This window comes from Oreochromis aureus, linkage group 9 (assembly GCF_013358895.1).
Source record: "Oreochromis aureus strain Israel breed Guangdong linkage group 9, ZZ_aureus, whole genome shotgun sequence".
NCBI classification, from domain to species: domain Eukaryota; kingdom Metazoa; phylum Chordata; class Actinopteri; order Cichliformes; family Cichlidae; genus Oreochromis; species Oreochromis aureus.
The window spans coordinates 19919985-19939960 of record NC_052950.1 but is presented as its reverse complement, the minus strand read 5'-3'; the positions used below and the strand labels follow the sequence as shown (position 1 = coordinate 19939960).

Genomic DNA, 19976 nt, shown 5'->3' with positions numbered 1-19976 from the left:
CGAGAGCCAGCGCAGCTAACACAAGCCCCTCAAAGCACTACTTAAAACAAGATGCTATTACTTCTCAAGCCTGCCAAGATGATTCAGCGATTCAATCTCTGCACCGCAGCGTTCTGCGGCCAGACCTTAGCTTGATAAAAAGATCTGCAACCTCACCAGTGGCGAAGCAAAAACACAACGCTATTTATGTGTCTTGTAAGCTAAGCTCGTGTCTCAAGAAACATTTCATGGAGTATGTAGTTTTCAGAGGGATTTACTTGTCATGCTGTGTTTGAGCAAATCTTCAAAACATCAGAAAAGTTACAGGGTCTTCTTTGATCTCGCCAGACAGCCTCTAACATGAAAAAACATGAGGATATTCGTTTAATCCCTCACATGCTTCTTGATTGTCACCACCCAGCGTGTACTTCTTTTGATGGACAAAATATACATTGTAACCAGTAGTTCAGGTCTGTTCACACTGTAAATAGATTTGGGGGATTACAAAGACAAAAGTGTGTTCTTTCACTGCGCCATGGTATATGTCAAAAGAATTTAGGGAGCACTTGTAAGTTTCTCTTAACTAAAATGGATGGGCACTGCTTTTTTGTTTTGTTTTTGAGTTTAAAGGATTGGCTGCTCTTAATTACACAAGAAAATTTGTACTTTCCTCTTCTGGTATCCATTCTTGCAGATGGTTTTGACATTTGCCTCAAATATACAGTGACAGCCATTCATTTCATAATTCTGATAAAAACACAGCACAAATGTGTCCTTTCAGAAAGAATTTCCAAGTTACTGTGGAAAATACACGGACCTTGAAACTGCTCTCTACCAGAAAATTGGCCCTACTTCAACTATTTATATAGTGAACTAAGATTCCAGGTTAATTGACACACATTTTTGAAAAGACATGTTACTGTAAAACTGAATGCATGCAGTTTTAATTTAGCTACACAGGACACAAAGTCAAGCTCAGCTGACCTCACTGTCATCCCACATCAGCTGACACCTCTGCTGATATCCTTATGACTAGTTTCAGGTTTATTTAAAAAGGACAATGCACGATAATTAAGATGAGCACTTAGATCCTGTAACTGCAGTCCCTGATAGCATTCATATATGTTAAAAGAAAAAAAATGGAACCACATCTGTGTATAGATAAGAGCTAGAAGATGAGGTAATTTCAGCTGTTTATTTCCCAAGGGGTCACCACAGCAAATGAATATGCCCTCCCATTTATCCAGGCTTGTTATCGGTACTAGCTTGTGAAACCCTGAGGCTGGATTTGTGTTTCCTCCCAGGCTCGATCTTTTAAGTCTTTTGTAAGGCAAATGTGTTAACAACTAAACAACAAGGCCCCTAGATAAGAACCAGGAGAACATAAATACTAAAACAAACACCCTAACTATATAACCTAGTAAACAAAACCTAAAGACCAAGTAACCCGATCAAGTGAGGTGCAGTATTAAAATTGCTTTAGCCCACCTACAGTTGGTGCTCGTTGCAAGCTGCTTTGCAACCCACTCAATCTCCTCCTTTACATGCTGTGTTTGACAAAACCAGAGTCATCTGTTGTGACTGAACGTGTAGTTCTATAAGGTCATTACATTTAAATCTCATGGTGCAGTTTGAAATATTGCTCTTACTTTCTATTTAGGGACTTTCACCATGGATATAAGTTACTTTGGTTTCCATGGTTTCAGCCTGTTCTTCATCTTTAGTGACTGAAATGATTAGTTGACAGCCATTTCCAGCTGCAGCTAATAAGAGTGTTAACATATCTATAGTACTTATGAAGTAGAAATGATGCCACAAAAACTAGAAGAAATCTTTGCTGAACATTTGGGACATTAAGTCAGAAAAAGTGTGTTTACAGACATTTACAATCTGCCCGCTAAAAGGTAGAGTGAGTGCTTGAAAAAGGAGAAAACTTTTCTACACTTTAAAGCCTCCCTAATAATGTTTACTAGAATTTTTACAGTTCATAAGAGTTATTATGAGCTTTGATTTCAAAGGTTTCAGTATGTGCATATGGGTCCTAATTTTCAAAAAGCAAACTTAAGCTGTGCTGTGTGGGGGTTTTTCTTCTTCTCTTGGTCCAGGTGGTTCTCCGGTCTTGTCTCCCAAGAACAGTGCAAGTCCATCAGACAAGGGCTCAGTTCCACTCAAAGTAAACCTCCTGCAGTTCAGGAAGAATGTTTCTGACCTCAGGATGCAACTGCATCAGATGAGGCAGCTGCAGGCAAGACTTTGTCCCCATTTTAAATTAAACTGTTGTATTTGTCCACATTTCCATTTGTGTATATGCATGTGATTAAGTGTGATACCCAAAAAGCCATATATCCTGGTTTACTAGTCCAGGTCCTCTCATAAGTTTCACTCTGCTGTACATCACTTCAGCTCCAGAATCAGGAGGCATTACGGGTGCAGCTGAAGCGGGCAGAGCAGGAAATCAGTATTAAACTTGCAGAGGCAATGCGGCGTATGGAGGACCCTGTTCAGCGACAGAGAACTGTGGTAGAAGAGGACAGGCACAAGTACTTGGGTCTGGAGGAGCGTGTCCTCACACAGCTCAGGTAAGACTGTTCAGAACTCACTCATTACCCAACACAACAGATGCTGTTTTGTTTTCATTGCGTCTAAAATGGATAGAGACGTTTGTTTGCATTCAACAAAGTTTTGACAGTTGATTTAGTGCACATATCTGCAACTACATTTGCTGTGCCTTCGTTAATAAGAAGCCCCCAAAAGGCTTCACTGTTATCAGCTCACCTGAGCCATTCAATCCTAAATGCTTTGACAAGCCAACACCCTCTAAATTACAGCCCACAGGTTTATGCAGGCAAGCTACGCCTGCCTCTCAGAGACAGCGGTCTAAAACAATGGACTCAACTGTGGAGTAATTACTCACCGCCCTGCTCTTATTTGAATTCACTCGCCTCGTCTTGCCAACAGGGAGCAGTAATTGAATCCTTTTTATTTGGATGTTTACAGGCAAGGTCAAACAGTGTTGTCTTGCTAGACAGCGGCGAACATATGCTCCAATAAACACAATCATAGCAGTTCTTGGATTCTGGGAAATGAACAGGAGGAAGTCGGGGCACTGAAGCTGTGTTAAGCCCTTTGTTACACTTGGTATGCAGCCATTTGTGAGTCAGCAAAACACAGCTCCTGGCCCCTTAAATAAGGCATGGCAATTAGAGCTGCTTGGCTTTAGAACCATTTGGAGTGCGTGGTGTGAAAACCGCTGCCCTCTTGAGAGAATTCAATCTATCAGACCATATTTTGTAACCTTTTTTTAAAACTCACCCCTTAAAATATGGAAACTCATACCATAAAAACACAGGAAAACCTTAATGGAGTCACACACAAAAAGAAAAAAAACGTATTAAATCTGACGGTGGTCATTTTCAGCGGATGAAAGCTTTCACGGAGCAAAAATATAAAGTTGTTTTTTTAATCTGAACAACTCCAGTATTTGAAGCTATTTTCGCCTTAAGTGGAATTCTTGGTGTCCCTTACTGCCCGTTTCAGTTCACGAGAAAGAATTATGAAAGAAAGTAAGAAAAGTGCCAAATTCCTCATGCAAATGCAACACAAGTGGTCTTTAAAGGCTGCCTCCTATACTCTGGCAAACAGAGGGATACATTATTGAACAAACAGTATTTTTTTTTTTGTTGGAGGCTTCATAAAAAAGGAAAAATCCATCATTCTCACTACCAAAAAGCCTTTGCATAGAAGGGCATTTAACACACTGTCTCCTTGTTGCCTTTCCTAATCCCTTCAGGGGACTCCTATAAAAGAGTGTTTCTCAAGGGTACCTGGCCACAATGAAACGTGATTTTAGTTCCCTCTCATGCAATCCAACACTGCAGACAATGTTATCATACAGCACATTTCCCTTTGGAACAGCCAGCTTTCTCTAGAACCGGGATGGCTCTCAGGCAGGGTGATATGATTTCTATGTGAGGAAGTGCTTTCTCACAAATAAGCCCTCATTCAGTGTGTAAATATTTGGGGGTTTGGGATAAGACCAGATCCAGTCTAGACTAGGCAATGTAGTGTAGACAGGAAATAGGAATGCACAGTTAAGATGTTTATTCGCAGCTTAAAGTATGAATTTTACATATCATATACACTATTGCTTTTCATGCATCAATCCCAGAGACTTACCTTTCCCCAGTTTTAGTCTATGATCTTTAAGAAACATGATTGTATCCTGCCCCCTGGTGTTTATACAGTGCAAATAATTATAATAAGGGCCTATTTATGCTGAGTTTTTTGGCTTGTTTGTTTTGTTTTTCAAATATACACTCATTAGATGCCAATTTTGGGCCATAATGGCATGATAGCATCACACAGTTTCTGCACATTTGTCGGGTGCCCATCCATGTTGAGAATCTCCCATTTCACCACATCTCACAGGTGCTCTAATGCATTGAGTTCTAGAGACTATCTGAGTACAGAAAACTCATTGTCATGTTCAAGAACCCAGCTGGAGATGATTTGAGCTTTGTGACATGGTGTGTTATCCTGCTGGAAGCAGTCATCACATGATGGGTACGCTGTGGTCATAAAGGGATAGACATGGTCAGTAACAATAGTCAGGTAGCCTGTGGCGTTTAAGCGGTGCTCAATTTGTAGTAAGGTGCTTATACTAAAGTTTGTCACAAAAACTATCTTCTATGCCTTTAAACCACCTGAACGACTGATACAAAGCAGAATAGATCCATGTTGTTTATGCCCAGTTCTAACCCTAATATCTGAATGTCTAACCAGAAACTGAGACTTATCAGACCAGGGATTGTTTTTTTTGTTTTAGTCTTCTACTCTCTTAATTTTGGTGAGGCTGTGCCAATTGTAGCATAATTTTGCTGTTCTTAGGTGACAGGAGGCTTCCAGAGATACCGTTGTGTATATCTTGGTCGTAGTGAGTGGTTATTTGAGTTGTTGTTGCCTTCCTATCAGTTCAAAGCAGATTGGCCATTCTCCTTTGACCTCTGGCATCAAAAAGACATTTTCGCCCAGAGAACTGCCACTTACTGGATATTTTCTCATTTTCAGACTATTCTCTGTAAACCATAGAGATGGCTGTGTGGGAAAATCTCAGTAGATCAGCATATTCTGAAGTATTCAACCCAGCCTGTTTCGCACTAACAACCATCTTAGATTCAGAGTCATTTATATCACCTTTCTTACCCATCCTGGTGCTCGGTTTGAACTGCAGCGGGTCATCTTGACCTATATGCACTGGGTTGCTGCAACGCGATTGGCTGATTAGATATTTGCAGATACGAACAGGTGTACCTGTCAAAGTGGCCAGTGAGTGAATTTGCCGGGCAGTTTTTTTTAAAGTCACTCACCTCTAGATTACTTTCCGTTTTTTTCTGCAGCGAGCTGGAACAGTATGTAGGTTCTCTGCAGAGTGACTCAGCCACAACACACAGAGCAGTGACCCTAAAAGATGTGGAAGAGGGAGCGGTAACCCTGAGGAAGGTGGGAGAATCTCTGGCAGGGCTCAAAGGTATGGTGACTGCCTTCACATCACATTAATGTTCCTTACTCCAGTATACTTGCATTATCATCCAGCTTTGCGCAGTAAAAATCCATGCCAAATACAAGCAATTTTTCACAAAAAATCACATTTTAATTAACATTTCTCAATTAAAGAGAAAAGGATTATGAGCAGAAATATTCTAAAATAGGAGTAATTTACAATTTTTTTCCCTCTCTGTTTAAATTTCATCAGGAGAGTTCCCAGCCCTTCAAGCCAGAATGCGGGCTGTGCTCAGGGTGGAAGTGGAAGCTGTCAAGTTTTTGAAAGAAGAGCCCCACAAATTGGACAGTATGCTGAAAAGGGTGAAGAGCTTGACCGACACACTCAGCAGCCTGAGAAGGTAGGGGGAAAATGGAGAATGAAAAGATAAAGCAGGGAAAAATGAGAAGATGTGTTGGAGTATGGGAGCTGAGTGCGAGAGGGGGAATTGAAGATGAAAACAAAAAGCACTTTGCGGGGCTCCTTGCTGGGGTCTATGATGTGGGAGATCGTACCGTTTGATTATAGTGGCAAGCCAGCCTTCATCCCATCAAAGAGGTCATTCTGTGCGGACAGAAGGGTTTGGCGTCCAGCTCGATTTACTTCCATCACCTTCACTCAACCGATAAGTGAATTAATTTGGTGGGCAATGCAGCACCTCATTTCCATTTTAATACAGATGCCAAACTGGCTCTTGACTTTTCTCTTGCTCTCCCTCTGTTTTTTTTAACCAAAATATGCCCTGTTGCCAAACCCACCTGTTGCATTATAGATTTTTTGGTAGTTTATCCCTCATGTCAATAAATATGCAGTATTATTTGCCTAATTTACAGCAAGGTTTGATGTAGTATAGTCCTAATAACAGTTTTAAAAGACCAAAACTCGCAAATACAAATTTTTGAGCGTTGTTGCACAAACATTTCTTTCGCCAGTGTTTCTGTATGATGTGTATTTCTTATTGTTTCCCTTCCCTCTGCAGGTGTGCTACTGAGTTTTCTCAGAAAGGGCCTGAGCTTTCCAGTAATGCCACAGTGGACAACAGCCCCGCAGTAGCAATAGACACCCCTGCAGATGTTTCTCCAGCACCAGGCCAACCTGGCTCAACCTCAGCCCCACTAGAGTCTCAGAGCTCCACCATCAAATCCGAGGTGATGCCTTCATCCCCGGTGGTCATTCATCATGTCCAGAGCTCCCCGGTCCTCATTCAGCAGTCCCAACAGTCTGCGGCTTTGACATCTCAACCTAGTCCCCCGGCCACTCCTAGCCCCACTCATATCTCCAGTCCCAACCTTAGCAAGAGTCAAGACCGTGAGTCTCCCAAAGCGGTTGCCACAGATCCACCAAGTCCCACCCGCTACAAAAAGACTCATGGGAACAGTAATGGAACAGCCAGCCAGGATCTCGTGATAGAAGAGCTTCAGAGCAGTAAGGAAAAGAACAAAAGCAGAGCTGTTTCCATAAAGGTATGTTTACCCACCTTGTAGCTTGAGTGTCCTGAAAATCTCTCATGTATTTAATGTATTGTTTTTGTTTAGAAATAATAGTCCCTCATTTAGTTTGCACTTCTGACAACCGTAAACTCTCTCTGACTCTTTGGTATGTTTTTTTGTCTGCACCGTCCAGGCGGCAGAGAAAGAGTGGGAAGAGAGGAGGCAGAATATGGGTCATTATGATGGAAAAGAGTTTGAGAAGATCCTACAAGAGGCCCAGGCAAACATGATGAAGGGAATTCCAAGTCTAGAGGTGGAAGAGAACACAGCACTGCCTGCTGCTGGTATTGTAGAAGAAGACATTCACAACCCTGTTGAGCTACCATCAGGTAGAAATCACACACAAATGTAACTTAAACGACTTTTTTTTTTTTTTTTGCTTTATCTACATACCTTAATGTTGTTTCCTATTGCCCTGTATGACAGAAGAGCCCCAGTCAGGCCCTCAATCAGACAAACCAGCAAAGAAGGGGTCTGAAAAACTCCCTAAGCCTCTGGTGGAGAAATCTGCCAAGCCAGCACTGGAGAAACTCTCCAAAACTGCCATCAAGCCAGCAGCCACTGAAAGTTTGACAAAACAGGGGTCTGAAAAGCCGAACAAGTCCCCACCACCGCCTCCGCCAAGGAAAACCTACCCCAGCTCCAGCTCAGGCATGACCACTACACGCTCTGGTGAGGTCGTCTACACCAACAGGAAGGAGTCTGTCTCGACTCAGGTTGGTGCTTTGAAAGGTTGGAGAGAGTAAAGAAAGCCATTCTTGTGTCTGTGCGCTAAGCGTAGAGCCAAGTGGGATTTAGTCAAGCCACTGCATTAAAACTGGAAGAAAAGGGGAAAGAGCTATTTAGGCTTTCTCCAAAGTGTAAAGGTTGCCATTTTCAGGAGAGATACTGTTTAACTTTCCCTTTAACTCTCTTTACGCTCAGCCGACATGAATGCAGTATCCATTTTCATTTCCACAAACTTTGCTGCTTTTTAAAAATAAAATAAAATTTCCCTCACATTATTTCTCACAGGAGGGCGAAGAGGAGGCTCCACCTCCCTCTCCCCAACCCAAGCCCACCAAGGTTGCACCGGAGACCAAGCCGAAGCCAGCCACTCCTCCCCTGGTTACGAGAGAAGAGGAAGATGAAGGGGACAAGATCATGGCAGAGCTCCAGGTTAGATCCATATACAACACGCACACTCACACGCTCCTTTCAAACATGTGCAAATACAATCAATTTAACCGACATATGGAAATTAGGATGCTGGATTTGATTGATTTCTGCATTATGGGAGTGGGTTGCTTATCATTTCTTCCTGTGGTGGGTGACTTCCTTGGAAGTGGCAAAGGATGGGTGCTGACAGCTGCCGAAGAAATAACTTTCATTGAACTTTACTGCACTTTTTTGAAATTGTGGAGTTTTACAGCTGTGCAGTTGTGAAGCTACTCCTCAAAACCCTTGTCCCGTTGTTCCCCTCACCTTTCTCCACTCTTCAGGTTTTCCAGAAGTGCACAGTTAAGGATGTAGGGGTGAAAAATTTGGTAGAGCCCACCGCTCGAATTGAACCACAAATCAGAGAGCTAAGACCGGGGGCTTTATTACCCCTCAAAGAGAAAAAGGTAAAATATATGTCCCGGTGCAGCTGCCCAGCTAACTGCCTGCCTTTGCCAACTGTATGAAACAATCAATGGCTGTGTCTTAACACTCCTCTGCTCTTGCTTTTGCTCGAGAGAAACCTGTAGCAACTGCCTCCACAAAGCTTCCTTTCCTTGCTGCCTGAGTTTTCCTCCCTCTTTTGATCCTGCTGGATATCAGAGCTTTAATATTTTTTTTCAGGATTAAGTCTGCATAAAATTGAGCTTCTGAAAAGATGCTGTGTCTTCTGTATGCCTGGTCTAGACTATGATGTGTTTCAGAACTCTCGCTTGTCTTTTCATCCAAATCAATAAAAACCTCAGCACTGTACCTTACAGGCTATTAAATCGTCTCGTGTCTTTCTTTAATGACATTTGACAATTGCTTGATATGCCCTAGATTTTTGACAATTGAAAGAACATCAGTAAAATGCACTCTGTAGACACAATCTATTTTTGCAGACTTGGTTCACTAAAGGTCAGCCTGACCACTTTGCATGCTCCTTCTCCTCTCCTATACTTTTCTGAGGAATGACTTTTCCATTTCTCTTTGCACAACTTCACCTCAGTTCGCTTTTCCCAGCTTTACACCTCCCTAACCAATCATTTGATACACACTTTGAGTATTACTTTTTTAGTCGAAATGATAAAGCAAATAGGACTAGGTGTGTGAAGTGCATCAACTTTTACTAGTTTTAAAAAGATGAACTGGAAGTATCCGCTCTCTGAGAGAAACAAATAAGAAGTGTGCTATTTGGTTAAGCTTATAATCACAGTAAATAGTACATTAAAGTTGACTGTTTTGCTGAAATTGCAAAAATTTAAATTATTTCACTGGAAAAAAAAAGAGAAACAAGTTTGGAACATAGACTGTATTTAAAGATGTACATAGGCACTGTGATGTCCCCCATTAGATTATGGGGTCCTTTTAAGCCGCCATTTGAGCACTTTGTATTGTTTTTTCATTTGTTGTTTGTTTGTTTGCTTGCTTGTTTTTTCGTTTTTGTTTTTTATTAGAAACCACAATAAGTGATGGGTGATTTTTAATCAATCTGACACCCAAAACAAACAAAAAAATGAGCAACTTATCAATTACAGGTTAACCATACCCTAAAACATATAACAATTTACAAAATAAACTGCATGCACCATAAAAGAAGACTCAAGAGTTCCAAATGAGACTAAGCTCATCATTAAAGTGTTTAATGAGGTCATAAATTAACTAAGAAATAAGATAAATATGTCATAGACTTTTATTGAACAGTCACAGTTTAGCAGTCTCCCCCTGTTGGTCATTAGAAAGAATGCAAGTTTGAGGCACTTCCACATTTTCCACTTTTTAGATGCTGAGTCTACAGCTGTCTTTTAAATATAGTATAATGATGTAAAACTCGATATGTGAAATAAAAAACAAAGAAAAAATATTCAATTCAGTTTTATATTTATATTATGTTATTTATATATTTAGACATCTACCAACATGAAGTTTATTCTATTTTGGCTTTTCAAAAGTCTGTACCATGTGCGTTTTTATGTAGGATTTAATAGTGTAACAGTATATAACAGCAGTTGTTAAAGGTAATTGACCAATCTTGTAGTTTTGACGCCGCAGATGTTTCTGCAACCAAATGTGATTTCACAGTTAATCCAGCACAGCCTGGCACGCCAGTTACACTGTAATATTATTCCCCCACACACTGTCCTAGCAGAGCTCAGAGCCCAGTCGAGAGGATAAAGATCCAGACACAGATGAAAATGGGAATACAACTGTTCGACAGAGCCAAGGGGTATGTATGACTTTTAACTGCACATACTATAATCACATATATTTAACTTATACTCTGGCGTTAGAAAGCTATGAAACATTGACACATTTTTAAATTTCACGCTCACAGGTCATATATTATGTGACGGGCCAGATTCCCAAAGATCATCCACCCCCATCGCGACTGGAAGACACCAACGACCATCACAGAGAGCCCCCACAGTCTCCGACACAGGTGTCAAATGTCAATGTTAATGACATTTCTCCAAGCCAGCAGCAGCAACAACAGCAGCAGCCACCACTGTCTCCAACACCCAAATCACCCCCACCTATATCACCTAAACCTGTGGGACTTAATGCATTTAAACTGCCAAAGAAGCATGTTAAACGCTCTGAATCCCTGAAGACCAGTGCAGAAATGCAGAAGGGAAAATTCCTTAAAGTTCATACTGAAAAGAAAAGTAAGATAATCCAGGAGCCTGTTTCGTCTAGTAAGAATATAGTAACTGACCACAAAAACGACCACAAAAAACGGTATGGTGCTCCATCCAAAAAGACTTCTGATGAGGACAGCAGTCCACCTAAAAACACTATTGATGATCTTGATGGGGGTGCTAGTCTCAGTCCTGACTTGCCTGGAGAAGAGGCACCTCCACCCCCAGACAACATTGCATTTATGATCACCAACACCAAGGTTCAGCCCCTGTCTTGTGGAGAGTACCAAGAACTGGTCAATGCCAAAAAAGGAAGTGTGCAGACTGTTACTGTAGGCAATGCAGCAAATCGAGGAAACACCACAGTTGATCCTTCAGTGCCGCAGGATAACTGCTTCAACAAGAAGCCTGTCATCATCATCTTTGATGAGCCGATGGATATCCGTTCAGCTTATAAGCGCCTTTCTACCATCTTTGAATGCGAGGAGGAACTGGAGAGGATGCTTGCAGAAGAGCGTATTGAGGAGGAGAGTGAGGAATCCGACACAGAGAGAAGTAGTGGGCTGCCGGTAGTTGCAGAAGGGGCTGAGATGGTTGCTAGCAAAAAGATCAGCAGCTCACAGGGAGCTACAGATCATGCCAGCCTATCATCCTCATCCTCTTCTTCGATATCTGAACTAACAGACAACGGAGTAAACTTAGATTCAAATGGAGACTCCAAGGATGGGAAGAAGAAATTCAAGTTCAAGTTCCCTAAGAAACAGCTGGCAGCACTGACTCAGGCCATTCGCACAGGCACCAAGTCAGGCAAGAAGACGCTACAGGTGGTTGTGTATGAAGATGAAGAAGAATCCGATGGTACAATCAGGCAGCACAAAGAAGCGAAGAGATATGAGATTACGCGCTCAAAATCCTTTGCAGATACTCCCAGGGGAACAGACACTGCCCCGCTGAAAAAGCAGAACTCCGAAGTTCTCGGCAGGACGGATGAGATTCGGAAGAACACCTACAAGACACTAGACAGCCTGGAGCAGACCATCAAGCAGCTAGAGACCACTATTAGTGAGATGGGACCACGCTCCCCTGATGAGTCGGTTAACACTGAGGAAGCAAATACAGGGAATGGGAAAAGCTCAGTCGGAGTAGGGCTGAAGAGGTCGTCCTCTCTGCCTACCTCCAAAGGGTCTGGCCCTAAGGTACCTAGCAAAAATTCACTGCAGAAGAAGCCTAAACCTCAGGTCCTTCCACGCCCTGTAATCAACCCTTCTACCACCACCACCAACACCAACACTGTCCCCAGTGTCCCCAGCACCGCACAACAGGTCTCTCTTTAGCTCTTGTTGTTCCCGGAGGCTTTGGGTTTCTTCTCTTTCAGTTTTCTAACTTACCTCCACTCCTACCTTAACCACTGAAATTACAAAATCATTAATCCCCTCCCCCCCACAGGTGCTTGGAAATGGAAATGACTCCCCTCTTCAGTACAAAATCATGGTGACATGATTGGGTGTGGCATTTTGTTTGGTTCCTGGCTACCATCTTTCTTCTTCAGTTTATTGCTAAAACTCAGAGGTTTTCAGCAAGTGGCACACTCATCATCAGAGACACTGTCATGATGATCAAGCTCTAATTATCCTTGTTCTTGATTGCATGTCCTGTGTATAATGGCTTTATGGTCCCACTGGGTGCATGATCTTTCACTGGCGTTGATTGTTGACGTATTGAATGAACGGGTTTTTGTTTTTTTTTTGAAAACCTGTTAGTGCCTTGACTTTTCATACTTCCTATTTGGTGTGTTTTTTTCTATCTTTTTTTTTATTTCTTGTTTTGTTTTTCATTTGGATCCCCCTGCAGAATACCAGTGTCGCTTCCCCTACTAGTCGGATGCCCGTCCCGTTGTCTGCGAAGTCCAGGCAGTCACCGGGTACAACTGACAAAGCAGGAAAACAGCAAAAACTGCAGGACGCTCAGAGGCAGTTCCGACAGGTAGTTTTACTGTAGGGTCTTAACAGAGACTACAGGGAACAAATATAGGGAATCGAAAGCATGTGGCATATGAGGGAGGGTGGGGGTGGGAAGACTTCCAAAGCTGTGAGGTTTCAAGTGTTGTGAAAAAAAATAAAGTCACGATAGTGGCGACTGTGGATCTGTTCACGTTTCTCTCAAGTCTGCTCTGACACGAAGGCATGTTTGACTCTTGACTGTTATCCCCATAACATCACTGTACTGTATGCTTCTGCATGTCCACACTGCTCATGGTTTTCACTGTGTTGGTGGCTAAAAAAAAAAAAAAGGAAAAAAGGCGGAGACAAACGGAATCCTATCCTGTCATCATCTGAGTTGTCATCACATCTCCAATTCCCATCACAGCTGAGTTCCTAAACAGTGTTGCCAAGCCCTAAGATGCTTATGGCTATGTTCGATATAAACTTACCTGACTTTTTAAAAACATTTTTTGGCTATGCTCCTCCCTTCTCACAATGCACCTCTGCTCAAACCCAACATCACTGCACAGCTTACTTAACCCCAAGGTGATACATTCTCTTACCGTCAAGACTTCGGCATAACCCACCCACCTTGCATCGTCACTTTCACTGGAACACTGGCCCACATTTCCCCTATCTGCTATCACTCTTTAAACACCTAACCCTATTACCTAATTCTCTCCGGACCTCTTACGCGTATCTATTCTCTGAAATTTCTCCAACAGCTCCTCCCAAGGTCTAACAATCCCTCTAACAAACAGCCACTCTGTAGAGAGACCCATCCTGTCTGCCATTGCACTGTCTAACCTTTGCCTTGTTCTGTTTCTTGGTAACATGTCTGTCAGTTCAGTTTCTCACCTTTTGTGCAACCCAGTAAAAAAAAAAGACAGCTTTTGTATCTGGGTATTTTTATTGCTTTTTTTTTTTTTTTTGGGGTGTCTTTTAGTTCTGTCTTAGTTATATTAATGCTTGTGTAGTCATAGTGTCTGTCCATGTAAATAACTTGTAGTTTTGTTTAACATTGTCTTGCCTTTTTAAATGTATTATTTTACCAGTTTTCTTTTTTTGACAACAAGTATCTGTTTTGGCATCTCTGTTTGCAGGCTAACGGAAGTGCTAAAAGAGTGGGAGGGGATCATAAAACGACTTCCCCTACTATACCCATCTCTAAAATCCCTGCTTTTTATCCTAGCTCTACTAAAGGCAGCTCCCAGTCCGCACAAAACTCAGATGCTACTAACCCCATTAACCCTTCTTCCTCTTCCTCCTCTGTGACAAAGTCCTCCATTCTGTCCTCTCACCCACCTCGTTCCAGCTCCCTACCTTCCACCCATATCCCCTCCCTGTCTAACGGATCCCTCAAACTTCCCACACCCTCACAGCACACAGGTAAAGCTCTCTCGTTTTCCTCGCAGAATGGTCGAGTCCACTCCTCCTCCTCCTCTTCATTCTCCTCCTCCTCCTCCTCATCCTCTTCCCCCTCCCCTCTGTCGCCCACACCTTTGGGCCCAGGTGGAAAGAGCATCCGCACCATACACACCCCCAGCTTCACCAGCTACAGGTCCCACAACGGCAGCAGCGGCAAATCCTCCATCCCAACAGCCACAGCAGCTAAGGACACAACTTAGCCCCATTATCACCCCTCTGGCTTTTACAGCATAGCAGGTAGACCTGATCATATTTTATATTGGTTTTGGATTGTTGTTCATTTTCTTTTTATTAAAGTTTTTTTTTTTTTTGTAAAAGTATTAAGTGATGCACTCAAATCATTTTTTTCTTTGACACTGGCATTCACACACTGCTACTTTTATCTTCATTTTCACATTTTGGATCATGCTTACTTGGATATCGATTCTCTCTTGAAGGCGTTTCAGACGACAGAATATTTTGTAATGTAACTATAAACGACTTAGTGTTGCCACTTTGTAGCTGAAGTGGAAGGCTTTCATGGTGTTCAAAAATGTATTTTCTTGCTGTAGCTATGAGTAGGGAATAGAAAGTTGATGTACAATCACAAAATATCATGTAAAAAAAATTGTGTTATATTTTTTTGAAACAAGAGATTGAATAACCGTAGTATATTTAATCTTCTATATTTCCTATGTTGCCAGACATTCGACGCTGCCCTTGTAAATGCCTTTTTCTGAATGTATACACGATGTATACAGACATTTTAAACTCATTAGTAACTTTAGTTTTTTAAGAGTATTTTCTCATGTTTCCACCCATTTGAACTGCCGGTTTATTTTACAGATTTACAACAGGTATACTAAATAATAAAAGTTTTCATTTTATTGTGCCTATTTGCCAAAGTTGTTGTATAATGACTCACTTCAAGCCTAACCCAGTCATGACCTTTTAAGGGAATTTACATGCAATTGTGGGCGGCTGAAATCTTGACCCCAGTGTTTGCACTTGTGGTCTCGGTTTGTTAAGTTAACATGTATTGTTGTTTAAATGTACTTAAGTCAAAGTGATAAACCTGTTCTACCACATGTACATAAAAGCTTCTACTAAGAAAAAAAGTAGTTTTGTTAACATACCAAAGTTTATTTGTATGCATGCCTTTCAGTTACTTTAGGAGAGTGGTGTAAAAGACGACGTTTGCACAGATAGATTTTGTAAATATTTGATTTTCTCTCATTTTTTTTTGTAAAGCTTTAAATCATGCTATAAAGAAACTATGTAATAAAGACAAAAGTGTGTTGGAGTAGCAAAAAATAAAGACTTGCATGCTTGTAGTGCATCAGGCTTCCGTGGCTTTTTCAAGTTCTTTGTGGTTTCCTATTTAATCATGTGGGTCTGCTTCACACATGGTGTTTGTGTCCAAATACAAAAGTTGATATGCAAAACACATGACTTCTCACTTCTTCTTCGCCTGTATCCTGTTCACACATCATTACTTTTCGACTGGTGGCAAAACAGGGTCATACTACGGCTCTGCATTACTGTTACAGGTAAGGAGATGACATATGATTATTGCCAGTTTGGAGTTACCCTACATTTGGATTAAACTATCAAACATTTAGGTAATTTACTAACATATAAGCTCTAATAATTTTGTACTTAGTCATGTAGCCATGTTTGGTACACTTTATTGTTTAAGTGAACATGTAAATTAATTTTTCTGCTACAGAACAAATTGTCTTTTGTAAATGAAGATACAAAGTCGCTAACTGGGTTTAGATTGTTACAGTTTTATGATTGGTTGACTTTATTCACGTTCTGGTTGATTTTGCCTTTTACGTATGTACACACAGACACACAGTGATATGTTAGTTCTACTATATAGCATTTTTATATGCTATACTACCAAAAAAAGTACCTCTTGAATGTAATTATTGTTTTGTTGATGTTAATTAAAATGTAATCCTGCTTGCTTGTTAAACTGACGTTTCGCAAGAGTAGTTCCTCTTTCTAATGTGTAATATACACATGATTCTGCCTATGATTTTATAACGTTATGCCACATTTTTCTCTTTGCGTTCTTAGTTTCATTATGATAATTAAAAAAGTCACTAAAACATCATGTGAGTGAACGAAGGTGATCATGTGGCTGCCAATCGTTATAACAGGCTGTTTGTGTCTAATTTGTGCTGGACCAGGCCGATCCTCTGCGCAACAACTATGAATGTTTCCGGGGAGGAGGGAGAGAGCTTCTATGGCACTTCTGGAGCTCTGTGGAATTATTCTCTTTCCATTTTTTACATCCTGATTTTCATCATCGCAGTGCCTGGGAACATCTTGGCTCTGTGGGCCTTCTTTCACCAGAAAAGCACATCTCCATCAAGAGTCTTCCTGAGAAACCTCTCTGTAGCCGACATATGTTATGTCCTCGTCTTACCCATGCGCATTATTTACCACCTGTCTGATAACCACTGGCCCTTTGGACACATCATCTGTCAGCTGTTAGGCTTCTTGTTCTATCTAAACATGTACTGCAGCCTCTATTTGATGAGTTTCATCAGCCTGGACAGGCTCCTGGCTGTGGTTATACCTTTAAAGTCACAATCATTCAGGAAGCCTTTGTATGCAAATGTAGCGGTTGGCATACTGTGGGTGATGGTTATCGTGTGCATGACTCCTACACTCTTCTCAAGAAGAAAACAAACCAACTCATCTGGCATTTGTAACAAACTGTACTTAGAAGAGACAAATCCAACAGCTTTAATTTCCACTATTGTGGCATTTGCAATTCCCCTCGTCACTATAGTGGTTTCATACATACTGATCCTGCTGAAACTAAGAACAGTGCAGCAAAAGGAAGAACGACCGGTGAAAGACAAAGCTATAAAAATGATTATACTTATTGTGATGAACTTCCTGTTCGCATTTGTGCCCTACCATGTGTGCAGGATAATCTACATTCAACAGCAGAGCCATGGAAATATTACTGAGGGGCTGAGAAAAGCCAATCAGATAACATCTGCACTCACCTGTATCAGTGGTATACTGGATCCTGTCATGTATTTCTTTTTGAACCGTCCATACAGGAACACATTTCTTAAGCTGTTCTGTAAAAATAGGGAAGATATCATATAAAAAAATGCAAACGGAAAAAAAACGAAGGTGATGCTAACCATGTTAAAAACATCAGTGTGGTTCCTATAGCACCTAACCGCAAATCAGACAAACTGCACTTCCCCTGATTATTACACATCGACTTTGAAATTGTCAGAATTGGCCAGTACTTGTTTAGGGAACTATCATAGGTCAAAGATAATTTGTCAGTTTGGGACCTGTTAGCTTTCTGGCACTGAAGACTGAGACTTTTTTTTTTTTTTTGAAATTCTGTTTTTATTTTATTCTATTTTTAATTTTTATACTCTGAATCACTCAGAAATCTTATCCCCAAAGGAGTGAAACATCTAAGCTTCTGCTTTACGATACTTTATTTGTCACACAAAAGGTAACTGAAAGTCTGTGACATCATTTTCCGAATAAGAGCCCTAAACTTCAGCGGAAGTAAAAACATTTGTTGCCTCTTGCAGTCTATTTTGGTGCCAGAGTTCAAAGTTTGAATAAGGAATCCTGGTTTTCATGACAAAAAAAAAACGACTTTAATAATTACATGTCATTGTTAAGAAATTTGGTGTGTGTGGGTGGTGGTGGTGGGGGGTTCTGGTAAGACTGCCAAAAGGTTAAACATACATCAGATGCAGAAGCGTTATTAGGCAGCTGCATTATTCAGCAGTAACACTGTGGACTGCTAAAGTTTCCTTCCTGCAGTCTAAATGTGTTACCTAGTGGAGCCACGTGGTACATTATAAAATTAGGCAGAGGGTTAAGGATATAAACAGCGTGGTGCTTTCACTGCCTTAACACCTACAAAATGTTGCTAAAAGAGATGATGCAACAACGTGATAAGCATGCCACTTTTTTTTTTTTTTTTTAGCTTTTGTGATGATGTTTGGATCAACACAACAAGAAGAATGTGCACATTTTCATAATGAACACATTCTTCTATCAAACAGTAGCATATCTCCATTTCAGCATGCAATATTTTTCTGATACTTTACGTATTACACATATAGTGTGTTACTGGAATTCAATCTTCTGGAAACTAAATATTTCTTTTCATTCATACTAATTAAAGTCTGCGTAAGAAAAAAAAGTGTAGCTTCTTATAATAAAATTATTATTTATTAATTATTATTTTTAGTTTGAGTTTGGGTTTAAATGTCAGATAATCTGACACTACCAGCTGTGCTTTTCACAGATGTAATTTTCTATTAATATTTATATATATCAAAACTTTAAATGGGCACTGAGACAGGTTGGCAACCTGGCGATCCAGCGTCTAACCCCACCTCTCGCCCTATAATAACTGGGATATGCTCCAGCTCCCCCGTGACCCTGACTTGAATAAACAGAAGAGAAATTATGGATGGACGGGTTCTCAGCTGTTCGTGTTTTCACTTTTTGTGGTTAAAAAACTGATGCTATAACAAAGTGAACAAATATGACAAAATCCTTCATAAATTAATTTTACAACACTATTTCCAAGAAGAAAATCTCAAGTTTAAAAGAGTTTGGACCCAGAAAGGGCCCAAAGTCCCGTTCATATCTCTGTCCTCAAAAATCTAAATGGTGTGTTTACAATGGCCTCAGTAGTGTAAAATATGCAGCACGGCTGCTCAGGCCTCCCAGATGAAAGGTCGAGGAGCTATTTTACAGTTTTGGTTTCTTTCTGTTAGGAAGTTGAAGGTTCTCTGTGTGTTGTTGGGGTTTTTTCCACTTTACAAAAAGTGTACTTCATTTAGAAGCTTTAGCACCTAATTATCGCTTATTTTGAAAATAAAATTAATCATCTGAATATTAAATAGTTTGTTCGTGACTTTCTTCAGAGTATTTGTCTAAGATTGAAGAACTTTGCAGCAGATCAAATTGACCACTTGATGGTGACAAACACACAGAACAGTTGGTTTTGTGATTATAGATTACGTCATAGTAAAATATTATAAATACCTTATTTGATATTTGACATTAAACCAACTGATTGAGTAGTCTGAACACAGTTTTTTGTTTTTTAAAAAAAGCAGACACAATGATGTAGACTATAAAGTAAATCTATTACAGGAAGGTTTACAAGACGGTAGTGAGACCTGCTTTGATGCATGGTGTGGAGAAGGTGGCACTGACAGGAGGTCGAGCTGGAAGTAGAAGAGCTGAAAACTTTCACTTTGACTGACCAGGAGGGGCAGGAATTAAAAATGAGCATACAAGAGGGACAGTTCAGGTTGAATGGTTTTGAGACAAAGTTAGAGAGATAAGGGTGAGATGGTTTTGAAATGCACAGAGGAGCCATAGAGGATGTATTTCCTATGCACGGGCTGAAGATGGGAGTGCAAGGGAAGAGGAAAAGAGGAAGACCACAAAGAAGATTCGTGGACGTAGAGAAGTAGGACCTGTAGAAGGTTAGTGTGTGAGAGAGGAGGATGCAAACTATAGGGTGAGCTGGAGGCAGATGATCCACCGTGGCGACCCCTAAAGGGAGCAGCTGAAAGAAGAAGACGAAGATGATTCAGAATTCAGAATCAGAATTCAGAATCACATTTATTGGCCATGTATATGCACACACACATACAAGGAATTTGGTTCCGGTAGATGGTGACTCTCAAGCACAGCAGTGTAAATAAATCTCAACAATGTAAGCAACACAATACAC

General features: G+C 40.8%; 2 protein-coding genes across 14 annotated transcripts in view; both read left to right on the top strand.

The window, feature by feature from the left end:
- The window catches only part of si:ch211-285f17.1 (sickle tail protein homolog), a 115955-nt gene extending 100392 nt beyond the window's left edge, over positions 1-15563 (top strand). For 7 of the 13 annotated variants that reach the window (XM_039616951.1, XM_039616945.1, XM_039616948.1 and 4 more), the window contains 13 exons: positions 2085-2224; positions 2383-2558; positions 5376-5506; positions 5732-5879; positions 6498-6981; positions 7142-7337; positions 7435-7724; positions 8023-8166; positions 8490-8612; positions 10334-10414; positions 10523-12148; positions 12678-12809; positions 13912-15563. In XM_039616951.1, coding sequence (XP_039472885.1) covers positions 2085-2224; positions 2383-2558; positions 5376-5506; positions 5732-5879; positions 6498-6981; positions 7142-7337; positions 7435-7724; positions 8023-8166; positions 8490-8612; positions 10334-10414; positions 10523-12148; positions 12678-12809; positions 13912-14436 — 4196 coding nt within the window. In that variant the 3' untranslated portion in view covers positions 14437-15563. The remainder of the gene's footprint in view (positions 1-2084; positions 2225-2382; positions 2559-5375; positions 5507-5731; positions 5880-6497; positions 6982-7141; positions 7338-7434; positions 7725-8022; positions 8167-8489; positions 8613-10333; positions 10415-10522; positions 12149-12677; positions 12810-13911) is intronic. The other 6 variants (XM_039616949.1, XM_039616947.1, XM_039616946.1 and 3 more) reach the window with 6 other exon arrangements.
- A 117-nt stretch (positions 15564-15680) lies between these two features.
- On the top strand, positions 15681-17867 carry LOC116314411 (uracil nucleotide/cysteinyl leukotriene receptor). The gene is made up of 2 exons (XM_031732416.2): positions 15681-15765; positions 16414-17867. Exon 2 carries the CDS (start codon positions 16436-16438, stop codon positions 17348-17350), a length of 915 nt encoding a protein of 304 aa, XP_031588276.1. The 5' UTR covers positions 15681-15765; positions 16414-16435; the 3' UTR covers positions 17351-17867.
- Positions 17868-19976: the final 2109 nt, after the last annotated feature.

What these genes read in the sequence shown, in the direction of transcription:
- LOC116314411 (XM_031732416.2), top strand. Translation starts at nt 16,436, where the DNA reads ATGAATGTTTCCGGGGAGGAGGGAGAGAGCTTCTATGGCACTTCTGGA.